Source organism: Taudactylus pleione, unplaced genomic scaffold (genome assembly GCF_031769625.1).
Source record: "Taudactylus pleione unplaced genomic scaffold, aTauple2 ptg000835l, whole genome shotgun sequence".
NCBI lineage: Eukaryota > Metazoa > Chordata > Amphibia > Anura > Myobatrachidae > Taudactylus > Taudactylus pleione.
The window spans coordinates 908,879-931,044 of NW_028285237.1; the positions used below are offsets into that span (position 1 = coordinate 908,879).

Below are 22,166 nucleotides of genomic sequence, written 5' to 3' on the forward strand. Positions count from 1 at the left end.
GTCATCGGCATAGCTGCCTGTCAAGGGGCTGCATGAATATTGCAATGAAAACCTTTTTTTTTTAAAGTTATTGGGTTACAAAAAGTTTTTTTTTAATCTTAAACATAGCAGAAATGTTATCCTGACAGCTTATAAAGTTATATGCTCTAAAAAACTAAAGCCTATATTTGTAAAAAACTAAAGCCTAATTCTGCCAAAAGAGAGAAGGACACCACGGCTAAACATAAGAGTCACCTTCTGGATGAATTGTCTCATTTGCATGGGGAAAACCCAACCCTCAGATGAGATGGATCTCAGCCAGTGGACAACATTGAAATCACCATTAAAAAGTCACAATGGAAGACTACAGTGTGGAGAATCTTTCTTCACAGTCAGGAGAGGCCACAGAGAACATGAAAACAGATGCTCTAGGTGCTGAACTTCAAGGACTTTCTCCATCATGTTCTGCAGTGTGGAAAGGTTTAATTCACATGTTTTCTATAAAGCAGTTCAAAGTGTCTGGCTATAACACCCACCTTTGCCAGGAATTACCAAAGATAATTACAAGCAAAGGATTCATCTGTCCGGAATCTGTCTGGGAATTCATGGATCGTATTTGGCCTGAATGCACATCCAGTGATTCTGTCACTGTGTTCTGTAGCCGACTTTATTCCTACCTGAATCGCAAACTGAAATACAGAATAGTAATCACAGACAACATGGAGACCTTTGTTATTCCGCTGCCTGCATGCCAACCAATACCTCTCAGACTACACTCACTGGGGGTACCAGGTCTTGATAATGACCATCCCCATCTGTTGCTAGTCCTTCTTATTCAAACCATCCATCCTGGACTTCCTGTCCAAATAGGGTAAGCAGGGTACAGAAAGAGGAGCTAGATGTCCCCAATTACATTTTTTTCTTCTATCATAGATGACGTGGAGAGATAAGAGCTTCAGATGTTGGAAGTACAGGGGCTCCCACCTATTTGGCTTGCCTCCAGAGAACAGAGCTTTATTCCTCAGGAAGTGTCTATGTCTATGTAGGTAGTCTCTGTCTGTTGGTAAACATCCTTCAGGAGATGGCAACCCAGAATAACAACAACTATAATAAATAATAATGTGTCCACTGATAACCAGCCTGATCCCTTAACAGCAACCCATACCCCATATGGCCAACTCATCATAACATGACACCCAGTTTGCAGCCTCCTCTTCCTTATGACACTAATCCAGTCGCCATGGTTGATCAATCAGCCATGTGTGGTCCACCCAATTTTTGGCCTTCTACATTCTAAGTTTCTAACATTAACATATCTAAGAGAAGTGGACAGTGGGAACAATGGCAATTTGAAGGCCACTAACTAACTCTGTTTTTTTTAATGTCCCTGTACAGGTTGGAAAATTCCGTTACAGAACAGAAGGTTTGCAAAGGATTATTTAAGTCAATTGTCTATTTATTTTTGGTAAGCACGCTTCCTGGTCCCCTTCTGGGATGAAAAAAATCAACTCCCAGCAAGCAGGCATGGCACTCAAGAAAGAATTCCCAAGAAAGACACAATGTAATACTTAAACCTTAGGTCTGAAATGTTGCATTTGCTGCTCTGTTTCGCTTGTTCACAATATATCTCATATGATTAAGTGGACAGTGGGAACAACGGCAGTTTGAAGGCCACTAACTAACTATGTTTTTTTTATGTCCCTGTACAGGTTGGGAAATGCCTTTATAGTAGATTTGCAAAGCATTATTTAAGTCAATTGTTTATTTATTTTTGGAAAGCACGCTTCCTGGTCCCCTTGTGAGCTTTGAGGTGGTCAAAATTGACTGGAAACGAGTTGAAATAAATGTTATTGAACTAATTAATACTGTAGGAACATAAAAAGGCCCATTTTATGTGATCTTAGCTGTTTTTTTTATTTTTTAAGAAAAATCCAGATCCAAAACCAAAACCAAAAACGAGAAAACAAAACACAGAGGTGAGGTTTTTGCAAAACCAATCCAGATCAAAAACCAGGGGAGATCCAGATCCAAAACCAAAACACGAGGGTCGGCACACATCTCTACCCAAAACCAGCAGCATTTAGAGCTGGAAACTCTGACTCAGGCTTGCCGACTTTCAGGCTGCCCCCTCCAGGAGGTAGCAGCCAGGTCAGCATGACAGGGGGTGTGGCCAACACAAGTAGGCAGGGCTATGAAACTACAAGTATTTGTGGGTGGGGCGAGGCCACGCGAGTACGTCATTTTGGCCCCGCCCCCGCTACAATGCCGTCTCTCAGCCCACATGTTTCTGTCCAGCAGCCCACATGTTTCATCAGCCAGCACCTCCGTCTGTCTCCCCAGCCATCCCCCTATACAGTGCCCCCAGTAGTAGTCCCCGCTATGCATTTCCACCAGTAGTAATCCCCCCTATGCTGCATTTCCCCCAGTAGTAGTCCCCCCTTATACAGTGCCCCCAGTAGCGGCCACCCCCCCATAAAGTGCCCTCAGTAGTGGCCACCCCCTATACAGTGCCCCCAAGTAGTCACACATCCCCCCCCGTGCCATTCTTACACACACAGAAAAATAAATAAAACCCAACTTACCTGATCCCCGCTCCTGCCGACGACCGCCGCTGTCCGCTCCTCCCGGCCCGCTCTGCACTATGGGAGAGACGTCATGATGTCTCTCCCATCACCCGCTGCTGGGGGAGCCGGAAGGCGGAGCTCATGAGTGAGCTCCAGCCGGCTCCCTCCGTGGACGCAGCAGCCAATGAGAGTGTGTCTGACTCTCATTGGCTGGCTGCTATGTGTGTTTGTTACTGTGTAGGGCAGACCGCTCTCACTGCAGTCTGCCCTAAATTTGTGGGGCCTGGGGGACTAGCGGTGGCTGCACTGCCGCTAGTTCCAGTCCTGACTCCTGGTAGTCCCGGCCTGATTCCACCCCTTGGCTGCTGGTGGCACTGCCGGACGGTGCCATCCTGGCCAATGGGTAGATACACCCCTGAAGTCCAGGAACAGAGCATTTTGTCCCTCCTGGAATGGGTCATGTTGGGAGGTATGGGGTTACAGAGGAGGCTGATTATTGAAGGATCTGCTATTATTATTATTATCCTTGATTTATATGGCACCATAAATGTTCAGCAGCGCTTTACAAAGTACATAAATAAGTGAACAAGAAACCAGTGACTTAAGCTGCCCATCCACTTGGCGATTAAACCTAGTGATTGAGCGATAACGACTGTTGTTATCGCTCAATCGCTTGGTAGTCGCCCGCAAATCGTGCAGTTTAATGTCTACTACGACCAGCGATGCGCGTGCCCGCTGGTCATATTGGACATCTATCATCGGGCAAACATGCTTGTCAACCTGATGAAAACGTCAGGTTCAGCATGTTACCAGATGATTGATGAGCCTGCACTGAACGACTGCTCATTCAGTGTAGGCACATCACAAACATAGAAATGATAGCATGATTACAATACCGTAATCGTGCTGTTGTTTCTATGTCGTGTAGTGGATGGGAAGCATTACAGTACAATACAATGCAGGACAAGGTTTATATACCCACTACTTCATCAAAGTCTTCCAGCTATCATTATAACTCCTTGCTACATGCTCCTTCGTCCCCATCTACCCCATCTGTGTCAACCCAGTTTGTCTTCGCCCACCTTTTTAGATTGTAAGCTCTCACGAGCAGGGCCAGCTACCCTCTTGTGCTTCTCCTTACTATAGTGTAATTTACTTCTTTCTCACCACTAGGGCACCTAACACTTGGTTGCTTATGCTCTGTTGCTTATCTGGGTGATATGGTCGCTAATGTAGCAATATATATTATCCATGTCCTGTATTGTATTGTTCTGTAAGTCACTTGTATATAATTTGTTTTTGTACTTTGTAAGGCGCTGCGGAACACTTGTGGCGCCATATAAATAAATGATAATAATAATAATAATATACATTGCTGCATTAGCGATCATAACACTCAAATAAGCAACAGGACGTAAGCAACCAAGTATTAGCCGTAGAAATGGGGAGTAGATGAAGGTATAACCAAGGGGAAGAGTGTATAGGGTCCTGCTCGTGAGAGCTTACAATCTAATATACCCTGAGTTTCCATGCCTGATAGCACCTGTAATGTAAACTGTAGCAACCAAACATTTTATTTATCTAACTTATGTTTAATAGATTAAGCAAATAAACTATGCTAATGGTTACCAATGCTACGTCTTTGTATGCAGATGCTTGGATTTCCGAAGCCGCAGGTGGGTGTCTCAGTACATTCCTTGGCGTCTGCAACATCTGTATATTTTTACACAGCAGCTACGTACACAGACGCAGCAGCGGCAGCATTAGCGTATGACTTTGAATCGGGCCCTTAGTGTGGAAACTGAAAGATTCAGGTGTGGTTTTGTGAGTGTGGATCCAGGCAGCTTTGTGTATATTTAGGGCCGGATTCAATTAGGTGAAAATCGGCCGATTTTTATCGCCGGTGTTATAATCGGGCGATTTCGCACATAATTGAATCCAGCCCTTAGTGTGAAAGTATGTGTGTTTGTGGGAATTTAGTGTTGATGCATTTGGTTTTGTGTGAATTTACTGTGGAACTGTCAAAACCCTGCTGTTTCTGTATTTAGCGTGGAGGAGGCATTTTCGTATGGATCCATTTTTTTGCTTGCACACATTTAGAATGGCACTGGCATTTGTGTATATCTGGGCAGGAAGTTTGTGTGACATCTAGCTTTTGGTGTGAATTTAGTGTGGAACTGATACCGGGCTTTTTTTGTGAATTTTGTGTTCATCCACCTTTTTCTTTTATGTGAATTTACTATGGATCTAGCTTTTACCTAAACCCAGATGAGATATAATTACCTTAAATCTACATCTCAGCTGATCTCAGTCACCTATTCTGCATAGAACAGGCCAATATTATAATATTACAGAACCTGGGTCACAGAGTGTATCATTCCACCTTTGTGATTTGAAGTATTTTATGCAAATGTCCCTTTAACAATAAGCTGCCTTCCGCCAATCCCGTGAGTGCAACGTGTGACGTCAGGAAGCGCCAGCGCGGCACAGCCATGGTAACCTGGACGTCGGCGCGCTCCCGGAAGTGGAAGGCAGTGCGCACTGCGCCGTGCTCCCCTCAGACGCCGCTTCCGGCGGGAGAAGGTGGCTCTCCTCCTCCGCCCTGACCGCTCCCCCCGGCTTCCCGGGATGTGCCTGTGACCGGCCTCCTCTCATCACCTGTTTTATTACAGAGCGCCCGCCCCGGCGAGGTGTGCGGGGCGCTGAGGATGCTGTGAGGAGGAGCAGGGAGCCGGCCCGGTCTCCTCTTTCTGTGGCGTTATCGTAGCCCGTGGTTTCCACTTCTTTGGTTTTATTGCTTTCTGCGTTTTTCCCTCTATCCACCCTTTTCCCACTCCCGGCCCGGAGACATGGCCTCCTCCTCTGGTAACGATGATGACCTCACCATCCCCCGGGCTGCAATCAACAAGATGATCAAAGAGACTCTTCCCAGTGTCAGGGTGGCCAATGACGCCCGGGAGCTGGTGGTGAACTGCTGTACCGAGTTCATTCACCTCATCTCCTCGGAGGCCAATGAGATCTGCAACAAGTCTGAGAAGAAAACAATATCCCCCGAGCATGTCATCCAGGGTAAGTAGTCACCCTCGCATGCACAAGTGGCTCTGTGTTAGCCGCGTGAAAGTGGCCCGTAGGGCGCGTGCTGGTAGCCTGTTAGGTGCGTGCAGGTGTGCTGGTAGCCCGTTAGGGGTGCGCTGGTAACCGGTTAGGTGTGCGCAGGTGTGCTGGTAGCCCGTTAGGTGTGCGCAGGTGTGCTGGTAGCCCGTTAGGTGTGCGCAGGTGCGCTGGTAGCCCGTTAGGTGCACGCAGGTGTGCCGGTAGTCCGTTATCCATTATTCAATCACAAATTGACTGTCATAATTGCATAATACAAATCCAATTACATGGTACTTGGTAGTGACAGTATGAGATGGGGCCCTACACATTATATAGTGCCATCAAATGTCACTAATGCTGTACAGGGAAAATTACAAAATACACACAATACAAAATAATTGTCCAAACAGACAAGTACAGATATGAAGGTAAATGAATGACCTTTATTAACTGTAGCACTCATTGACCCAGTGCCCTGGAAATGGTGGAGAGAGGATCAGAGCAGCTGACTGTAAGTGGGAGGCGAGCTGGAGCCAAGAATGTTGCCGGGTGAGAATCAAGAATGATGGAGGGCCCTGCTCATAAGAGCACACAGTTTGGGGGTAATCTAATCCTGGGTACACACTTAGACATGTGTTGTCCTGACATATAGTGCCGCAGGTACACCTAGATCAATGTAATGACCAACGGAACAATCCCTCATTCTGTCTTTCATTACCTGTGACTGCGCCCCATGTTATATCGTGCAGTTGGCGGTTTAGCACAGCCGACAGGACAATATCGCATGTGTCCATGGCAGCTTGCAGATAGTCTGTACACACTAGATGATCTGGCCAATATGTCGCAGATAGTCTGTACACACTAGATGATCTGGCCAATATGTCGTTCCGATCGGGCCAACATTGTCCTAGTGTGTACCCAGTTACTCATCTGTATGATCGCTGCACGTGAGGCCGGCGGTTGAAATTCCGACGCCAGCAGCCCGATGGGTGAAGATCCTGACAGGTGAGGTAAGTAGGCTATTCCTACCACCCCCCATACCCTCCCTTGGGGGTGCCTAAACCTAACCCTCCAGGGGGTGGGGCTAACCCTAAGTCCCCCTCGGGAGTCTGTAAACCTAAACCCCCACCGCGGCTAAGAGGTCCCATGCCTGGCTTACCTTCGTTCGGTATGCCGCGCGTCGGGATTTTGGATAATGATCAGTGTCGGGATTTCAACGTCTATTAGTCCCTTCCTGACTACGAACCCCCAGTTTTACAGTGGTAGTCAGATGTGTTCATGTACCTGCTGATAATCCTCAAATTATACATAACATCTGTTAAATTCACAGTTTTTCATGAACCTGCTGATAATTCCCCAGTAATACGTTCAATATAGTCCTGATGGTAATCCACAATCTATGAATTAGAAATCGACCCAATGAGTATTCACAATTTACGCGTTATACATATATCAGCCTGTTTATCACCATATATACATGAATTTGCTGATAATTCCCCATTTATACAAGGACCCACTGATAAACCATTTCTTAAGGTGGGTACACACCTGAAAGATATATCTGCAGATGATGGTCATTCATACACACTGAACGACCATCATCTGTGCTGCGGCGGGTCCCAGCATGCAGGGGGTGTGGCCTAATTGAGGACTGCGTGGCCACGCCCCCTAAAAAAGGAAAAAAGACATATTGTCTGTACACACTGGCTGACGGGGGCACGATATATTGGCCTATCAATTGATCTGCCAATATATCGCCCAGTGTGTACCCAGCTTTAAACATTATACTTAGACCTGCTGATTGTTTATCAATTACAGAATTGGTAATAAAGAACTACTTAGTTTGCATTCTGGTGCTTTATGCATAGAGCTTATAGACTTCTGTTTCTTGGGCAGGTAATGCTTTACAGTTTGAGAGATATACATCTCAATCTCTAAATCAATCATATTTTTTTAAAATATTGATGTGAACTCTTAATTTGGTAAACAAGTACACCTTATTTTTAAGATTGCATCTGTTTTGGGGTCGTGCAAACCTAGAACTGTTTGGCCAGTGTTTTGCTTAATGCTACCAACCTTAATAAGTCTATTGCTAAAAATAGGGTCATGGATGATATCTTTCTTGTGTTTTTCACACTCTAGCAAAAGTGAATCTCACGACTTGCATGTAGAGCTGGGTTATTGTTTATGCTTATTCTTATTGCAGGTCTTGTTCTTATTTGTACATGCCACAAATTGTGCTCTTAAGTAGGTGGAGATTTAATATAACAAGAAGACCACGTTCACTTTGTTTAGATTAGTTAGGTGTCTTTAAGTGCATTTAAACCGTGTCACTTGTCACTGTTAGTGATAATGTGCCTGGTTTTGATCTTTGTGGAGAACCAGAATGGTGTTTGCATATTCTCACAGTCTGACGTATCTGATTTCTTTTAAAGAGATACAGATACATAAATGTTTTTTAAGCTCTCACAGCATTTGTGCTATATATTGTACAAGTAACAAGTACAGTTTGTCTTCTGTGCCAGTGTGGATAGAAAAAAAAAGCGCAAAACATTTATACATTTCTAGATAGGCAACACATGATCTACAATCAATCATCATAAATTATTCTGATTAAACTGCATGTTACCACCCCCATTATTAATAATAATAATAATAATAATAAATAATAAAGGTGCATACACACAATGATTATTTTAACAATATCGTTCAATCGTTAATAAAAATCGTTCACTTTCTGAGTTAAAACGACGAACGATTATCGTTCATGCGCATTCACGTTTGTAGTTTAGTCAGACTGACCAACTGAACGATTTTCATTAAGGGAATATGCAAAAATCGTTTGTAGTTCAAAAAAATTGGTCATTACACTTTAAAAAAATCTGACAGAAAATCGTTCATAAAATCGTTGGTAACAAAATTTTGGTGTATGTGTGTATGCAGCTTTATTATTATCATTATCACCACCACTAGAGACCAAATTGACTTTGCAGCTTGGAAAATTGATTGAATAGATCTCCCCACACCACCGTTCCTCCTCTATACACAAAGTACAAAGGGAAGGAAGCGCTGTCATTCCAGGGTCATTTATGATTTGGCTGCAGTGCAGTATTCGCTGTAGCTTTAAATAAGTATGATTTGGCTTTTTTTTTTAAATCTGGCTTCAACTCTTACCATGCTGAGACTATATTGTCACTTTTTGGGCTGGTTACATTCCAACATCAATATCTGTAATTATTTATGCAGTGCTCGCACATATATTCTAACTTTGTTAGTTTTACGAGGGAATGTGTTTCCAGAAAATGGCATTAGCTTGATTATATCTCCTTACTTCGCAATAGCAATTCACCCAAATTGACCAAGAAAGGGCTATTTGTAATTGAAATTCCATGAAAGTGAACTAAAAGCACAAAAACCTTTGGCATTAACCCACTTTTCCATATTGACAAAATAACAGGTTTTCATAATATCTGCAGTTTTATATAAAAATATATATATCATTCCCGATAGACTGTTTTAGCAGGGCACCCTTCCCGATTTCAAAATGGAAGAATGCGCCCTGCCCTTTTGGCGGCGCCCCGCTAAATCGTCAAGCCGGGTGCCGTCATCCGCTGGCAGCAGTGTCCCGCTGGTGGGAAATATTGCGGTGCAATGCTCACCGCCAGTGAATAGATGCCGTGCGCAAGCACTTTTGATATGTTTTATCACAGCATTTTGTGTTTTGCCACTGCATTTGAAGAAACTTTCACATTTTTGAAGTTGTCCTGATTGACTGACCTTCACCTTTAAGCTGGGTACACACGGCACGTATGCAGTCCGTACACGCTGCACGATCCGGTGTCCAACCACCCGATACATCGTTAACCTGCACCATTCACCACCTTGGCATTGGCTGCTGGGTCACTCCATCGGCTGTGCATGCACGTCCAATGGAACGACACCGATGTTGCTGCGCATAGTGCATACACAGTAGACGATCCGGACTTTATGTTGGTACACTTCGCCATATCGTTTGAGAAAGTGTCTAGTGTGTACCCAGCATTACAGTGATGATGGGCTGTCATTATTTTCGAAGTTGAGCGGTACTTGTCATATTATGGGCTATTGCAATCAGAAAAGATGGCCTTCTATCAAATAGGGCTTTTTAAGACCCACCGTACTTTGACACAACACAGCTGTTGTTAGGCAATAACAAGCAAAGCAATTCCACAAATTGCAAAAACAAAACAAGAAATCAGGCGCTAATAAACAAAGTTTACTAACATATATAATTTCATTCTATAAGGACTAGAAATGAAGCAGCAGTTTCAATAGGAGTGTGTATCCCTCACTAATAACACATACAGTACATATATACCATAGAACACTGTGATACCGCACTAGTAAACTGTGGTAATGGCAGAAAATGCACATTAATCTGAAACATGCTTTATAGATAAATATGAAATGTAATAAAAAATAATCCAAATTAGGTATTGCGCAGTATGACAATAAAAAATTATTTGTGGATATATAGCGCTAAAAAACTACAAGTTAGTAATTTATACTAATGCGTATGTTGCATCAGGGCAATTAAATTGTTAGAGCATTTAGCTCCCAGGCTACACGTGGCTCATACATCTAGCTTCAATACGTCACTCAGCGCGACTTGCCTGGCATGATTAAGCCGCCAGGTCTCGTGAAATTCTGCTAGCGTTCGGTGTCTTTATTTTTCTTTCATCCACACTGGAGGTGCTTACGCTGGGGTATAGAGGCGTGGATAACTGGAGCCGGCACTTTAAATAATTTAGAAGTGTGAAGCTTCTCCCCCTCTATACCCCATCAGTCCTCAGTTTAGAAAATGTGCCTACTAGGAGCTGGTCACAATTTGCTGTGCTCCAGCAACACATCTATTTTAATTATTTAGGTTTTCTTTATTTTTACATCTTTTGACACTTTTAGGTACCCTTCGCCACCTCTCTAAAGGTGGGGTTCGGTTACCTGGCGCCCTGTCCTTATAGGAGGCAGGATGGAGTGCACAGCGCTTATATGAAAAGCACTGACAGCTCCTTACCGCCACAGCACATTCTCAACAAGAAGAGAAGTGCTGAATGCTGCAGAGTGACTTCTATCGGGGACCAGGCAGTGAGTAACCACCTGCGCATCCCCCGGCTCCCAGCCCAGCCGCTGCCCAGCGTTTTTACATACTTAGTGTGCTGGGCAGCTAATGCAGAGCACCTCCCGCTGAGCTCACCCTCCTCCCGCCGGGCTCACCCTCTCCTTGCTATTACAGTAGCGCGGGGCAGCTGATTAAGTGCGCTACAAGCGCGGCCACCTGCTATCCCTCCTCCCGCCGGGCTCACCCTCTCCCCGCTTTTACAGTAGCGCGGGGCAGCTGATTAAGTGCGCTACAAGCGCGGCCACCTGCTATCCCTCCTCCCGCCGGGCTCACCCTCTCCCCGCTTTTACAGTAGCGCGGGGCAGCTGATTAAGTGCGCTACAAGTGCGGCCACCTGCTATCCCTCCTCCCGCCGGGCTCACCCTCTCCCCGTTTTTACAGTAGCGCGGGGCAGCTGATTAAGTGCGCTACAAGTGCGGCGAGGCACCTGCTCTCCCTCCGCCCGCCCGGCTCTCTCTCTCCCAGCTGTTAGACGCGGGGCAGAGAGGCAGTAAGTGGTCCGCAGTACACGCGGTGTGGCGGGCGGGGGTGGTTAATGGCCACAGAAGCCATCTTGTAAGGAGGTTGATAGCCCTTTAGGGGATAAAGAAGGGGGCGGAGCTTAAAGGCAGTGCGGGTCTCTCTCCCCTACACGGCAAGCGGCTGTATAACAGCATGGCTGCTGTTATTTCATACACAGCAGCTCATCCTGCATCTCTATAAAGGGGATTGCAGTATAATAGACACAGAAAGCTGGATTCCTCTGCTGCCATTCCTGTGCTGCAGGACAAGTACATCCCTTGATTACATCCATGGTAAAGAGGCTGTAAGTAACTGGGGTGTAATGGTGGGTACACACTGGGCAATATTACTGAGCGACTGCACGATTACGACATCGTAATCGTGCAGTCGCTCAGTAATCGTGCACAAATCGTGCACTTTTATGTCGGAAACGACCAGCGATGCGCACTCCCGCTGGTCGTTTCCGACATTGTCCATCGCCTGAACATGCAGCACAATCTGACGATGTCGTCAGGTTGCTGCATGTTCGGGAATGGGGGAGGAGAGCCCGGCGCTGAACAATATCGTTAATGATATCGTTCAGCGGCTGTGCGCAATGTCATGAACGACATTGAGCACAGCCTGCCGGGGACACACTACACGATATCGCTCAGGGAGCATATCGTGTAGTGTTTACGCACCTTTAGTGCAGGGGAATCTGATCTGTGGGTGGGGGGGTTTCTCCTCCTGTGTCCCACAGCCTTCTTGTTTTTATATGTCTGTCTTTTCTGTTTTATGCTGTGTTTCTCTGGGTGACTGTGTGTACCATGTCCAACATAACCAAGGCTTCTCAAAAGCTGTGTCAGTTCCAAGTGTAACAACAAACAGACCAAACCACATGCCACTGGGTCCATGTTATGTGATGCTTGTATAACAACGGATTCACAGATGGCGATTACTAGCTCACCTGCTCCGCCATGGGCCACTGACATGGTAGGAGTTATGTCAGACTTATCATCTGAGTTGGCTGAGGCGCGCAGGTCTCAACCTCCCTGGATAGCTGGCTTAACCAAGTCTCTAGACACCCTTGTTCAGGTGATGGGTACAGCGGTGCCTACACCCTCCACTTCCTACCAAAGCCTTCTCAAAAGCGTACTCTAATGACTGTTCTCCAGTCAGAAGAGTCGGGCGAAGAATTCCTCGCCACAGAGGATACCGTAGAGGGTTAATTGGAGGAAGTTTTAAAAGAAGTTATCAGTGGCCTGGAAAACGTTGGATAGGCGGTTCCAAATTCCAAGACCTGGGTTCAGATCCCACATCCACTGACTAATGTGTATCCAGAGATCGTGCAGAGGTAAAGCACCTGTTCTGCATCTGGGCGTAGGTTCCCGTCTAGCTCCCCTTTTCCATTATCCATGATGGAGCAGTGGGAAACACCTCCTCCTGTTGATGCGTCTGTTTCCCGTCTCACTAAGAAAACAGCACTTCCGGTGCCGGGAGCTACTGTTTTAAAGTACCCTTCGGATCGTAAGTTGGAGACAACACTAAGATCTATAGATACCGCAACCGGAGCTCAACTAAGTCCTACACTTGTTACCGCCAGGGTTAACAAGGCTGTGGTTTGCTGGGTTGACCAGTTGATTTCAGGTTTAGACTCGGGTACTTCCAGAGCAGAATTACGTCTATTAGCAAAACACATCCGTAAGTCTGCAGTTTACTTGGTAGAAGCTTCTAAGGATATTTGTCAGATTAATGCTCGCATATCTGCATCTGCTATTTCAGGACGCAGAGCTCTGTGGTTGCGCGCTTGGCAGTCGGACGCAGAGTCCAAGCGTGCAGTTGAGGGTTTACCATTAACGGGTGACATGCTTTTTGGCCGGAATTGGACAAGTGGATATCCCAGGCAACGGGGGGTAAGTCCTCTTTCCTCCCGTCTACTGCTCTGGCTCCCAGAAGACCTTATACTGGACCTTCGTTTCATTCCTTTCGAGCCCCTCATTTTCTTTCATGGTAGAGCCAGAGGTGCTCCCAAGCAACCGAGAGGCGGCAGAGGTAGAGGTCGTCCACACACGGTTGCACGTAGACCAGAGCCTAAACCAGCTGAGAAACAGGTGGCATGACGGTTTTCCAACCCATCTGTGGTGGGAGCCCGCTTGCAAGAATATCAAGTTCTACAGGAGGCTATCAGTTCTCTAGTAGTGTCATCTGTGTTAGTTCCGGTTCCGGAGCATCAGCGAAGTATGGGGTTTTACTCAATCCTGTTTGTAGTGCCCAAACCGGAGGGTGCGGTCAGACCCATCTTGAACCTCAAATCCTTAAACCTGTATCGAAAGATGTATCATTTCAAAATGGAATCTCTGCAGTCCGTCGTTGCGAGCTTGGAACCAGGGGAGTTCCTATTATCCTTGGATATCAAGGATGCTTATCTCCATGGTCCCATGGGAACCACAACAAGCTTTTCTGCAATTTGCCATATTGAAAGAACATTACCAGTTTCGGGCATTGCCATTCGTGTTATCCTCGGCTCCCCGCATATTCACCAAACTCATGTCAGTCATGATCTCTCTCCTTCGGTCATCAGGAGTGAACATAATCCCTTATTTGGATGATCTGTTGTTAAAGGCTCCATCGGCATCTTTTCTATCAGATCAATCACAGAGGATTTTTCTTCCAACAGGACCTGTTAGCACAGGGGTCAGGGTCTCATCTGCTTCTACAGCGACAGATCCGTCTGAGCCCAGTTACCAGAGTGGCCTTCTCTGGTGGACGCAATCCACCAATCATTTAGCGGGCCGGAGATTCGGAGTGTGGGACTGGATCATCGTAACTACGGATGCTAGCCTCCGAGGATGGAGAGCAGTAGTCCTCGATTACCACTTTCAGGTTCAAGGGTCCCCTCTAGAACAGAAGTGGGCCATAAATGTGTTGGAACTCAGAGCGAACAATGCTCTGATAGAGGCAACAGAGTTTCTAAAGGGCTCATCCGGTAAGAGTTCAGTCCGACAACGCGACGGCAGTCGTTTTCATCAACGGTCAAGGAGGAACTCTGAGTCGCATGGCTATGCGAGAAGTAACTCAGATCCTCCGGTGGGCTGAGAACCAGTCAGTAATCCTGTCGGCGGTATTCATCCCAGGTGTGGACAACTGGGAAGCAGATTACCTAAATTGACAGGATATCCAGAATGGAAGCTTCATCCAGACGTGTTCAGCACGCTGATACATCGATGGGGATGTCCTCAGGTGAACCTCATGGCGTCACGACTGAATTGTCAGCTCCCAGTATACGTGTCAAGAACTTGTGATCCGCAGGCGGAAGCAGTAGCTGCTCTGACTTTGTTTACCTTCTTCCTCCGATTCCGCTTCTTCCTTATCTTCTAAAAAGGGATAAAACAAGAGACAGCCTCTGTAATTCTCATGACTCAGAACTGGCCTCTGAGAAGTTGGTTCTCGGACCTTCGGTCCCTATTGACAGACGATCCGTGGTCCTTTCCTCTGCTCCTGGATGTTCTGGGCCTTTTCATACACCCCAACTTAGCGCAACTGCGTTTAACGGGGTGGCTCTTTAAACCAATATCCTAAGACGCAGTGGCATCCCAGACGCTGTTATTCCCACCATGATACGCGCCAGGAAGCCATTTTCGGCTGCGCATGATCATCGCTTCTGGTGTGCTTATATCTCATGGTGTTCCGGTCGGGGTCTTCCGTCTAGGACTTTTCGTTTATCCCGGTTTCTGCTTTTCCTTTAGACAGGTCTGGATTCTGACCTTCATCTAGGAACCTTAAAGGTGCAAGTCTCTGACCTTTCCATTTTCTTTCAAAGAAAATTGGCCCTCATTCCTGAGATGCTGACGTTCTTTAAGGGGTCTTGTGCGCGTAGCCCCTTTCGTACTTCCAATGGCTCCCTGGGATCTAAATTTAGTGCTTCTGTTTCTTCAGTCGCCTATGTTTGAACCTTTTGGAGGATGTTGATCTTAAGTACCTGTCTTGGAAGACTGTCCTCCTCCTGGCTCTCGCTTCAGCTCGTAGAGTTTCAGAATGGGGGGCTCTGTCTTATAAAGCCACCTTACCTTGTGTTTCATGCTGATAGGGCGGAACTCCGGATGGTAGCCGCTTTCCTTCCCAATATTGTGTTGGCTTTTCATATCAATCAGCCTATTGTGGTACCGTCGTTGGTGGAGGACTCTGGTGGTTCTTCTGCCTTGGATGTGGTTACGGCTCTCTGCACCTATGGCTGCCAAGACAGCGTCCCTCCATAAGTCTGAGTCGCTTTTTGTCCTCTATGATGCTGTTCGGAGGGGTTGGCCATCGTCTAAGCAGACTTTGGCACGTTGGATTTGGCTGACTATTCATCTGGCTTATGTTAGTGCCGACCGTCTGCCTCCTTCGTCCATTTCGGCTCATTCCACACGTTCTGTTGGTGCGTCAGGGGCAACCGGTAGAGGAGCCTCCACGTCACAATTGTGCCGTGCGGCCTCTTGGTCTTCAGTTAACACGTTTGTCAAGTTTTACAAAATTGATACGTTTGCTTCTTCGGCATCCCGGTTTGGCCGCCTTGTTCTGCAGGCGCCTCAGAGCGCTCCCGCCTGTGGGGAAAACTTTGGGACGTCCCCAGCGTAAGCACCTCCAGTGTCCCCTAGTGGATGAAAGAGAAAATGGGATTTTGGTACCTACCGGTAAATCCTTTTCTCTGATTCCACAGGGGACACTGGACTGCCCACCTCTGCCTGTTCAGCTTGTTCCGTATGTTGTATGATAGTTATTGTGTGTTAATAGAGGGGGAGGAGCTTCACACTTCTAAATTATTTAAAGTGCCGGCTCCAGTTATCCACGCCTCTATACCCTAGTGTAAGCGCCTCCAGTGTCCCCTGTGGAATCAGAGAAAAGGATTTACCGGTAGGTACCAAAATCCCATTTTTTTTTTTTGTTATTTTGAAAATGCGTCTAAGTTGAAGTGCGATCCAACTAGAATGCACCAGCAGACTCTGCTGATTAATTTGATACATTTTTGTCAAAAAAAGATACCCGGCAATAGCTGAGTGTCACATGCTCTGGCGCGTTGAGAGGGGCTTTTTGGTGCGACTGCAGCAAAGATGTGAAAGTGCTTATCTCCTAAGTGCCTGGGAGTGATACAATTCCTGCAACAGACACTATTTTGTGTTCGATTGTACAGGATTAATCTCAGTCGGCAGCTTCTCCAGTGCTATGTGAAGCTACGGCCTGTCCGGCATTTGCGACCAGCCCCTGAGACCACCTTAACGCAGATTTTTTTTTTTTTTGTAACCCCAGGAGGGTGCATGCAGAAATCTGCGATCTGTGCAGCCCCATGGCTGGTCATGGGAAGTAATAGAATAGCTCCTGGGCTAAATTCCCTTGTAACAATTGAATCTCTCCCATAGTGTCTCAGTACTTAATGTCCCAGGTGATAGTTACACCGGTACTCCGGAACTATATTACGATATAGAAACAGGAATTTCCTAATGTGAGATGACTGTAGCAGGCACTTTAGACTGACATAGTAATCTCCACAAATTGACTAGAGAAATGTCTGGCTAGTATATTGGAGGGATGGAATCTGCACAAGTGATGCAGTGCGCTTGTTCTCGTTCACTCGCGCGAAGGTGCGATTGGTATGCGGCTAGTGACGGCAATCGCACGAGGGGACCCAGTAGAGATGGGCACAGAGCCAGAGGGTTTGGATAACTGACTGGAATATGAAAACCACAGCTCTGACATGTTTTGCCTCATGAAACGGAGGCTTTTTCAGTTCTACAAATTAGCTTTCAAAGGCACGTATTTACTATGACACTTACATTTAAAATGATTGTTTAATTTTGGTTCAACATCCCCCACCTCTAAACTTAATGTTTAAATGAAAACTTGTTGAGGATCCATTGGAAAATAATTTACTTAATTTTTTCATAAATTTTTTTTGGGGATAGAAACACACACAATGGCACCAGCTTAATCACACTACATGAGCTGACACAATAACAGTCTCCCAGTCAGTAGTCTGTGATGATGATAATATCTTTAATTTATAAAGCACCAGCATATTGCAAGATGCAAATAAAATCCAAAAAACAATTAAATAAAACAATGGATAAATATAGACCTGCCTGTGATTATAATATCAGAGGTGTGGTAAACAGCTGATGATGATCAGGGATACAGGCAGTTGGTGATCATGACTTACTGTGCCAGTACCTGGCTCCAGTGTATTGATATAGCAGGTACAGCACCGCTGTTAGTAAAAAGTATGCGACTAAGGGCATTGTACTTGTTTTGGCTCCAGTCAATCTGCAGACACATACATGACAATAGCTCAAGTTTAAGGGCCTTGTTGGATATCCGTGCTTTCGCCTCCATTATTTCTGCTCGCACCATCCTGAATTGATGAGAAAAAGCAGCAAAAAGTCACTTTTTGGCGCTTAACCTGCCATTTGAGCAGCGTGACCATTACTGTGCACGGGCATATCCACTTTACGCGTCTAAACACCATGCACTTGGGGTCGACAAGTTATAGTCCTCTGCGGCCATCGGCAAACAAATTATGCCCCTTGACCACCCGTTACTTACTGGCGCAAGAAAACACTTGAATTCCCCCCTACAAAATCTTCCCATTCATTTTATTTTCCTTTTCATACTGCATTTATTACATGACCTGGTATGTTTGACGTTTTATGTATGGTTTCTGAATATTAAAACCATTTTGTAAAGAACACCCTTTTCTTTATCCCCTAGCACTAGAAAGTTTGGGTTTTAGTTCCTACATCAGTGAAGTAAAAGAAGTCCTTCAAGAGTGCAAAACGGTAGCATTAAAAAGAAGGAAGGCAAGTTCTCGCCTGGAAAACCTCGGCATTCCCGAAGAAGAGCTTCTACGGCAGCAACAAGAGTTATTTGCAAAAGTAAGCATCTAATCGCCTCCATTTTTCTTCTCTTCCCCTAATTACAGCCTGCCTTGGCATGTTTCTTAAAGAGAGACGTGCGTCATTTCTGACAATGTATTTGTTGGTGACATCCAGCTGGTGCAGTGTTTGTTTTCCATCTGCATTAGGAGAGCCGTGTTGTAGATCCCAATTAAACAAATGTTCAGGAGACTAATGGATCTTGTGAAACAAAAAAACAGAACAATGGGAGCACAATATTATTATTCAGTTTTTTTGTTTCACAATATTCTGAGGTTAGCCACCTCTCTTTTGGTTGAGCTGCTCTATATGCACACACCTATTCCTCACCTTTAGCTACAGCGCCCATAATTTCGTGTTTTTTAACCCGACTGATGGATCTGCCTGCTATTGACATTTTATTGTTGAAACCATTGTTTAAAATATAAAAAAAATAAAAGTATGTTTTACAAGCTCCCTCAAAATTAATTTTCCTTGGAGTTTTATTGTTTGATCTATTTTTTTTTTTTTAGTTGTATTACTTTATTTTTAAAGCCATGCTCTGCTTTATTTTCTAGGCCAGACAACAGCAAGCAGAATTAGCCCAGCAGGAATGGCTACAGATGCAGCAAGCTGCTCAGCAGGCTCAGCTCGCAGCCGCCTCAGCCAGCGCAACCAACCAGGCAGGTTCCTCTCAGGACGAGGAAGAAGATGACATATGAATCCTCCCTGCTGGCTTTTCTATCTACCTGCTGAGTAGTTTTCACCTGCATAGTGAGAACCATGAGAAAAAGAAAATGCTTACCTGTTAAAGAAGAATTTTTTTTTTTTCTTTTGTTTTTAAGCCTCTTGGTGGACTGGTAAATTGGTATTCTAGGGATGTCTGTTAAGTCTCCGCTGTTATATGCTATATACGTGTTAAACATACTTTTTGCACTGTCAACACTCATGGTTCAGTATCATATCAATAGAGAATTTTTAATGGTCTTTATGAAAACTTTTATATATTAGCAATGAGTCATTTACTTGATCAATAAGCAGTGTTAAACCAAACTACAACTCTTAAATATAGTGAGATTTATACAGAAACTCTAAAAACAAACCTATTTGCATTACCTTTTTAACTAAGCTTAAAGAAAAAAAACGCAAAATAAAATCTTAGGAATTTTTTAATTTTTGGGTTGGGTCAGGACATTTGTTGGTCTGTCAAGAATATGATCATGAAGATGAGGTGTTTTGTTGATACTTTAGAATTGAGCACATGTGAAATTGTAGCAATTCAGATAATTGGTGCATGGCTGCATTAGGATACTGCCTGTCCAGGCTGATACCAGTTGATGGCGGTATCTTCTGTATGTGTCTTGTTTTATAAGGCTAAATGGGCAATCTATGGTTGAGTGCTACAAGAGCGTGTCAAAGGAGAATGGGTATGAAAAAATGGATGTATAATCTGCTACTGTATGTTCAGACGTGTAAACATGGTGACTGTAAGAATACACCTTCGGTCATGTTTGGGTTGGCACTAGTCATCATTTAGGACTTGGATTTCATTAAAACTCCCCGCCCCCCCCCCCTTTCTTTTTTCTTTTTTTAAAGTGCAATGCCCACAAATAAATTCACAGTGAAATCCATATAGTATCAGTGGTTCACAAGAATTTTCTGGGCTGACCATGTAAAACTGTGCGGTGTGTGTAGCATAATTTGGTAGATGTAAGTATATTTTGGGCTTTTTTTTTTTTTTTTTTGTACTATTGGTTAATCTCCCGCACCACTGTGTTGCACTCTTAAAAATGTGCTGTTTGTTTTTTTTTTTTTTTTGCTTGATGAAGTACAGTGTGGTTCTTAATCTGGATGTTGAGAAAGGGGAAAAAAAAAAAAAAAATTACCTGTCACAGTGTAATGTTTCATCAATGGCACCTCTGACTTTTATTTGGAAATTGATTACAATTTGTGCACGTGAAAACATAGAAGTGATATTTGCTATATCCTCTAAATGTACATCATCTAAATGGATTGACATTGATCATGCAGCTTTAAAAAAAACTAAAAAAAAAAAATTATATATATATTTTTTTTATATATTCCTAAAACCGTTCTAAGAAAGTTTTTATCATCACTCCAGTCCAAATCTGAGGGCGTCTGTATTTGCTCTCCCAAAAGTTGTGGACCCGTTCTCTAGCTGCCTGCTCGGATTTTGTAATACCAGTTATATAATTCATGTGAAGTGTCGGTTTACACTGCTGTTAGTCTCCATCTCGTTACAAGGTTCTTTGCAATAGTAAAATGTCTCATGCCATTTATAACGCGTCACTGATGCCGTAATCTCAATTTATACATACAAGTTTTACATAGACAATATTTAAATTGGTTATATAATTTACTTGTGTTTGTCATAGGAAAAGCTTGGTAAAGACATTCTATTACTGGGAACATTTGCAAACCTGACCAGCCCAACACTTATCATTCCCTGAATGATTACATTAGAAGCCTGGACCATCGTATTAACCCATCTTATCTTTTCCTGTCACTGTAATCTACATTATGCTAAGGACAGTGTATATATTATGTACCACAAATAAAATGGAGGGTGAACGCTAGTAATTCCCTTAATGTAAACTACTTTTTTTTTTTCTTTTTTTTTTTAACACATAGGAAACTAAAGCTTGATGCATGTAACATATTGTATTTATGATGTGAGCTCAGTTTTTGCCATAGTAAAACCAAAAGTGAGTAGTGACAGCCAAACAGCTCACGATGTTAAAAGTTTGGATAATATGTTGTAAAGCCAGGTTATTTCTAGAGCCTGATTTTGATTAATTGGCAGATGTGCTGATAGTGGAACCTTTTATGTAAATATTGCACACTTTACATGTTTTTAGTTAAGTTTTATAGCAAATTTTGTTTCTCATCCCTCTAGCTCTTAACAGGTTTTTTTGTGTTTCTATGTCTCTCCCTAGTAAAAGGCCCATGTTAAGAACTGTCTCCTGCAAATTACGTGAAAATAAGCCCCGGGATTGAGTGTCATAAATTATATCGGTGCTGCTTAATGTTTCATGTTTTACCTGCTATGTCCTACGATCATGAAACCAAGATATCCTCATCTATATATAGAATTTTTTTTTTTCTATCTTTATTTAATCTTGGTCCAAGCGTGCTAAAAATGAACAAGTGGTTATAGGTAATTTAGTGTTAGTAGGGTAGCATCAAAGTAATGAAGTGAGCTAGATATATAATATATTCTAGCCTGTATCCTGATGAGGCAAATATATAAGCAGACCTAACCATAGCTAGTTTACAATGAATGTTCTCATATTTTGTGATTGTCACTTTTGATCCAACTGAGAAGTTTTTGTTAAGACTGCAGAAAACTAATTTCATTTAAGGAAGCTGGTGGATTTTAGTGCTTAAATTTGAAATTTTTTACTTGGGTACTGCTTGAGAATTGTTGGTAAAGATCTAACTAAAGATGGGATATCTTCAAAATTTTTTTTTTTTGTGTGCATGAAATGGTTTTAATAACCAAAGATAGTTACATCAAGTATAGCCGGAATAATTCCAACATGCAGTGTTGACGTTTCTGATTTGTATTCTAACGCCCTGACGTTTTCCACTTGAACTGAAAGCCTTTCCCTGTAACCATAGAAATATATATATCACAAACATGAATTTCAGTGTGCAGTGTTTGAGATAACGTTGCTGCATTAATTGTTTGTGTTATGTGATGGTTGGATCTTTGTGAAATTTTTCTTTAAACATTTTTTCCCTTCTCTTATGCTGTATTCTTCAAGCAATAAACCTTTCATGTTTTTTTAACCGTATTGTGTTTCATATTCTAAAAAAAAAGTAAGATGCCGCACAAACTGGCGAAATGCGTTGCCATGTATGTTCCTTTGCTTGACAAAATGTAGGTTAAGATGTTTGCTATTGTGGTTCGGCAGGCAGTCCTAACGTTGAGTGACACTGTCGACACTAGAATATCAACATGGTTAAAATATCGTCATGCGAAAT

At 43.9% G+C, this 22,166-nt stretch overlaps 1 protein-coding gene across 1 annotated transcript; it reads left to right on the plus strand.

Moving 5' to 3' along the window:
- The first annotated feature begins 5,068 nt into the window (after positions 1–5,068).
- Positions 5,069–21,962, plus strand: DR1 (down-regulator of transcription 1). Its single transcript, XM_088458455.1, has 3 exons — positions 5,069–5,612; positions 18,016–18,179; positions 18,737–21,962. Exons 1-3 carry the CDS (start codon positions 5,393–5,395, stop codon positions 18,878–18,880), a joined length of 528 nt encoding a protein of 175 aa, XP_088314581.1. The 5' UTR covers positions 5,069–5,392; the 3' UTR covers positions 18,881–21,962.
- Positions 21,963–22,166: the final 204 nt, after the last annotated feature.

What these genes read in the sequence shown, in the direction of transcription:
- DR1 (XM_088458455.1), top strand. Translation starts at nt 5,393, where the DNA reads ATGGCCTCCTCCTCTGGTAACGATGATGACCTCACCATCCCCCGGGCT. An exon ending in CCCCGAGCATGTCATCCAGG is followed by an intron (nt 5,613 to 18,015) that starts GTAAGTAGTCAC and finishes TTTATCCCCTAG; the next exon opens with CACTAGAAAGTTTGGGTTTT. An exon ending in AACAAGAGTTATTTGCAAAA is followed by an intron (nt 18,180 to 18,736) that starts GTAAGCATCTAA and finishes TTTATTTTCTAG; the next exon opens with GCCAGACAACAGCAAGCAGA.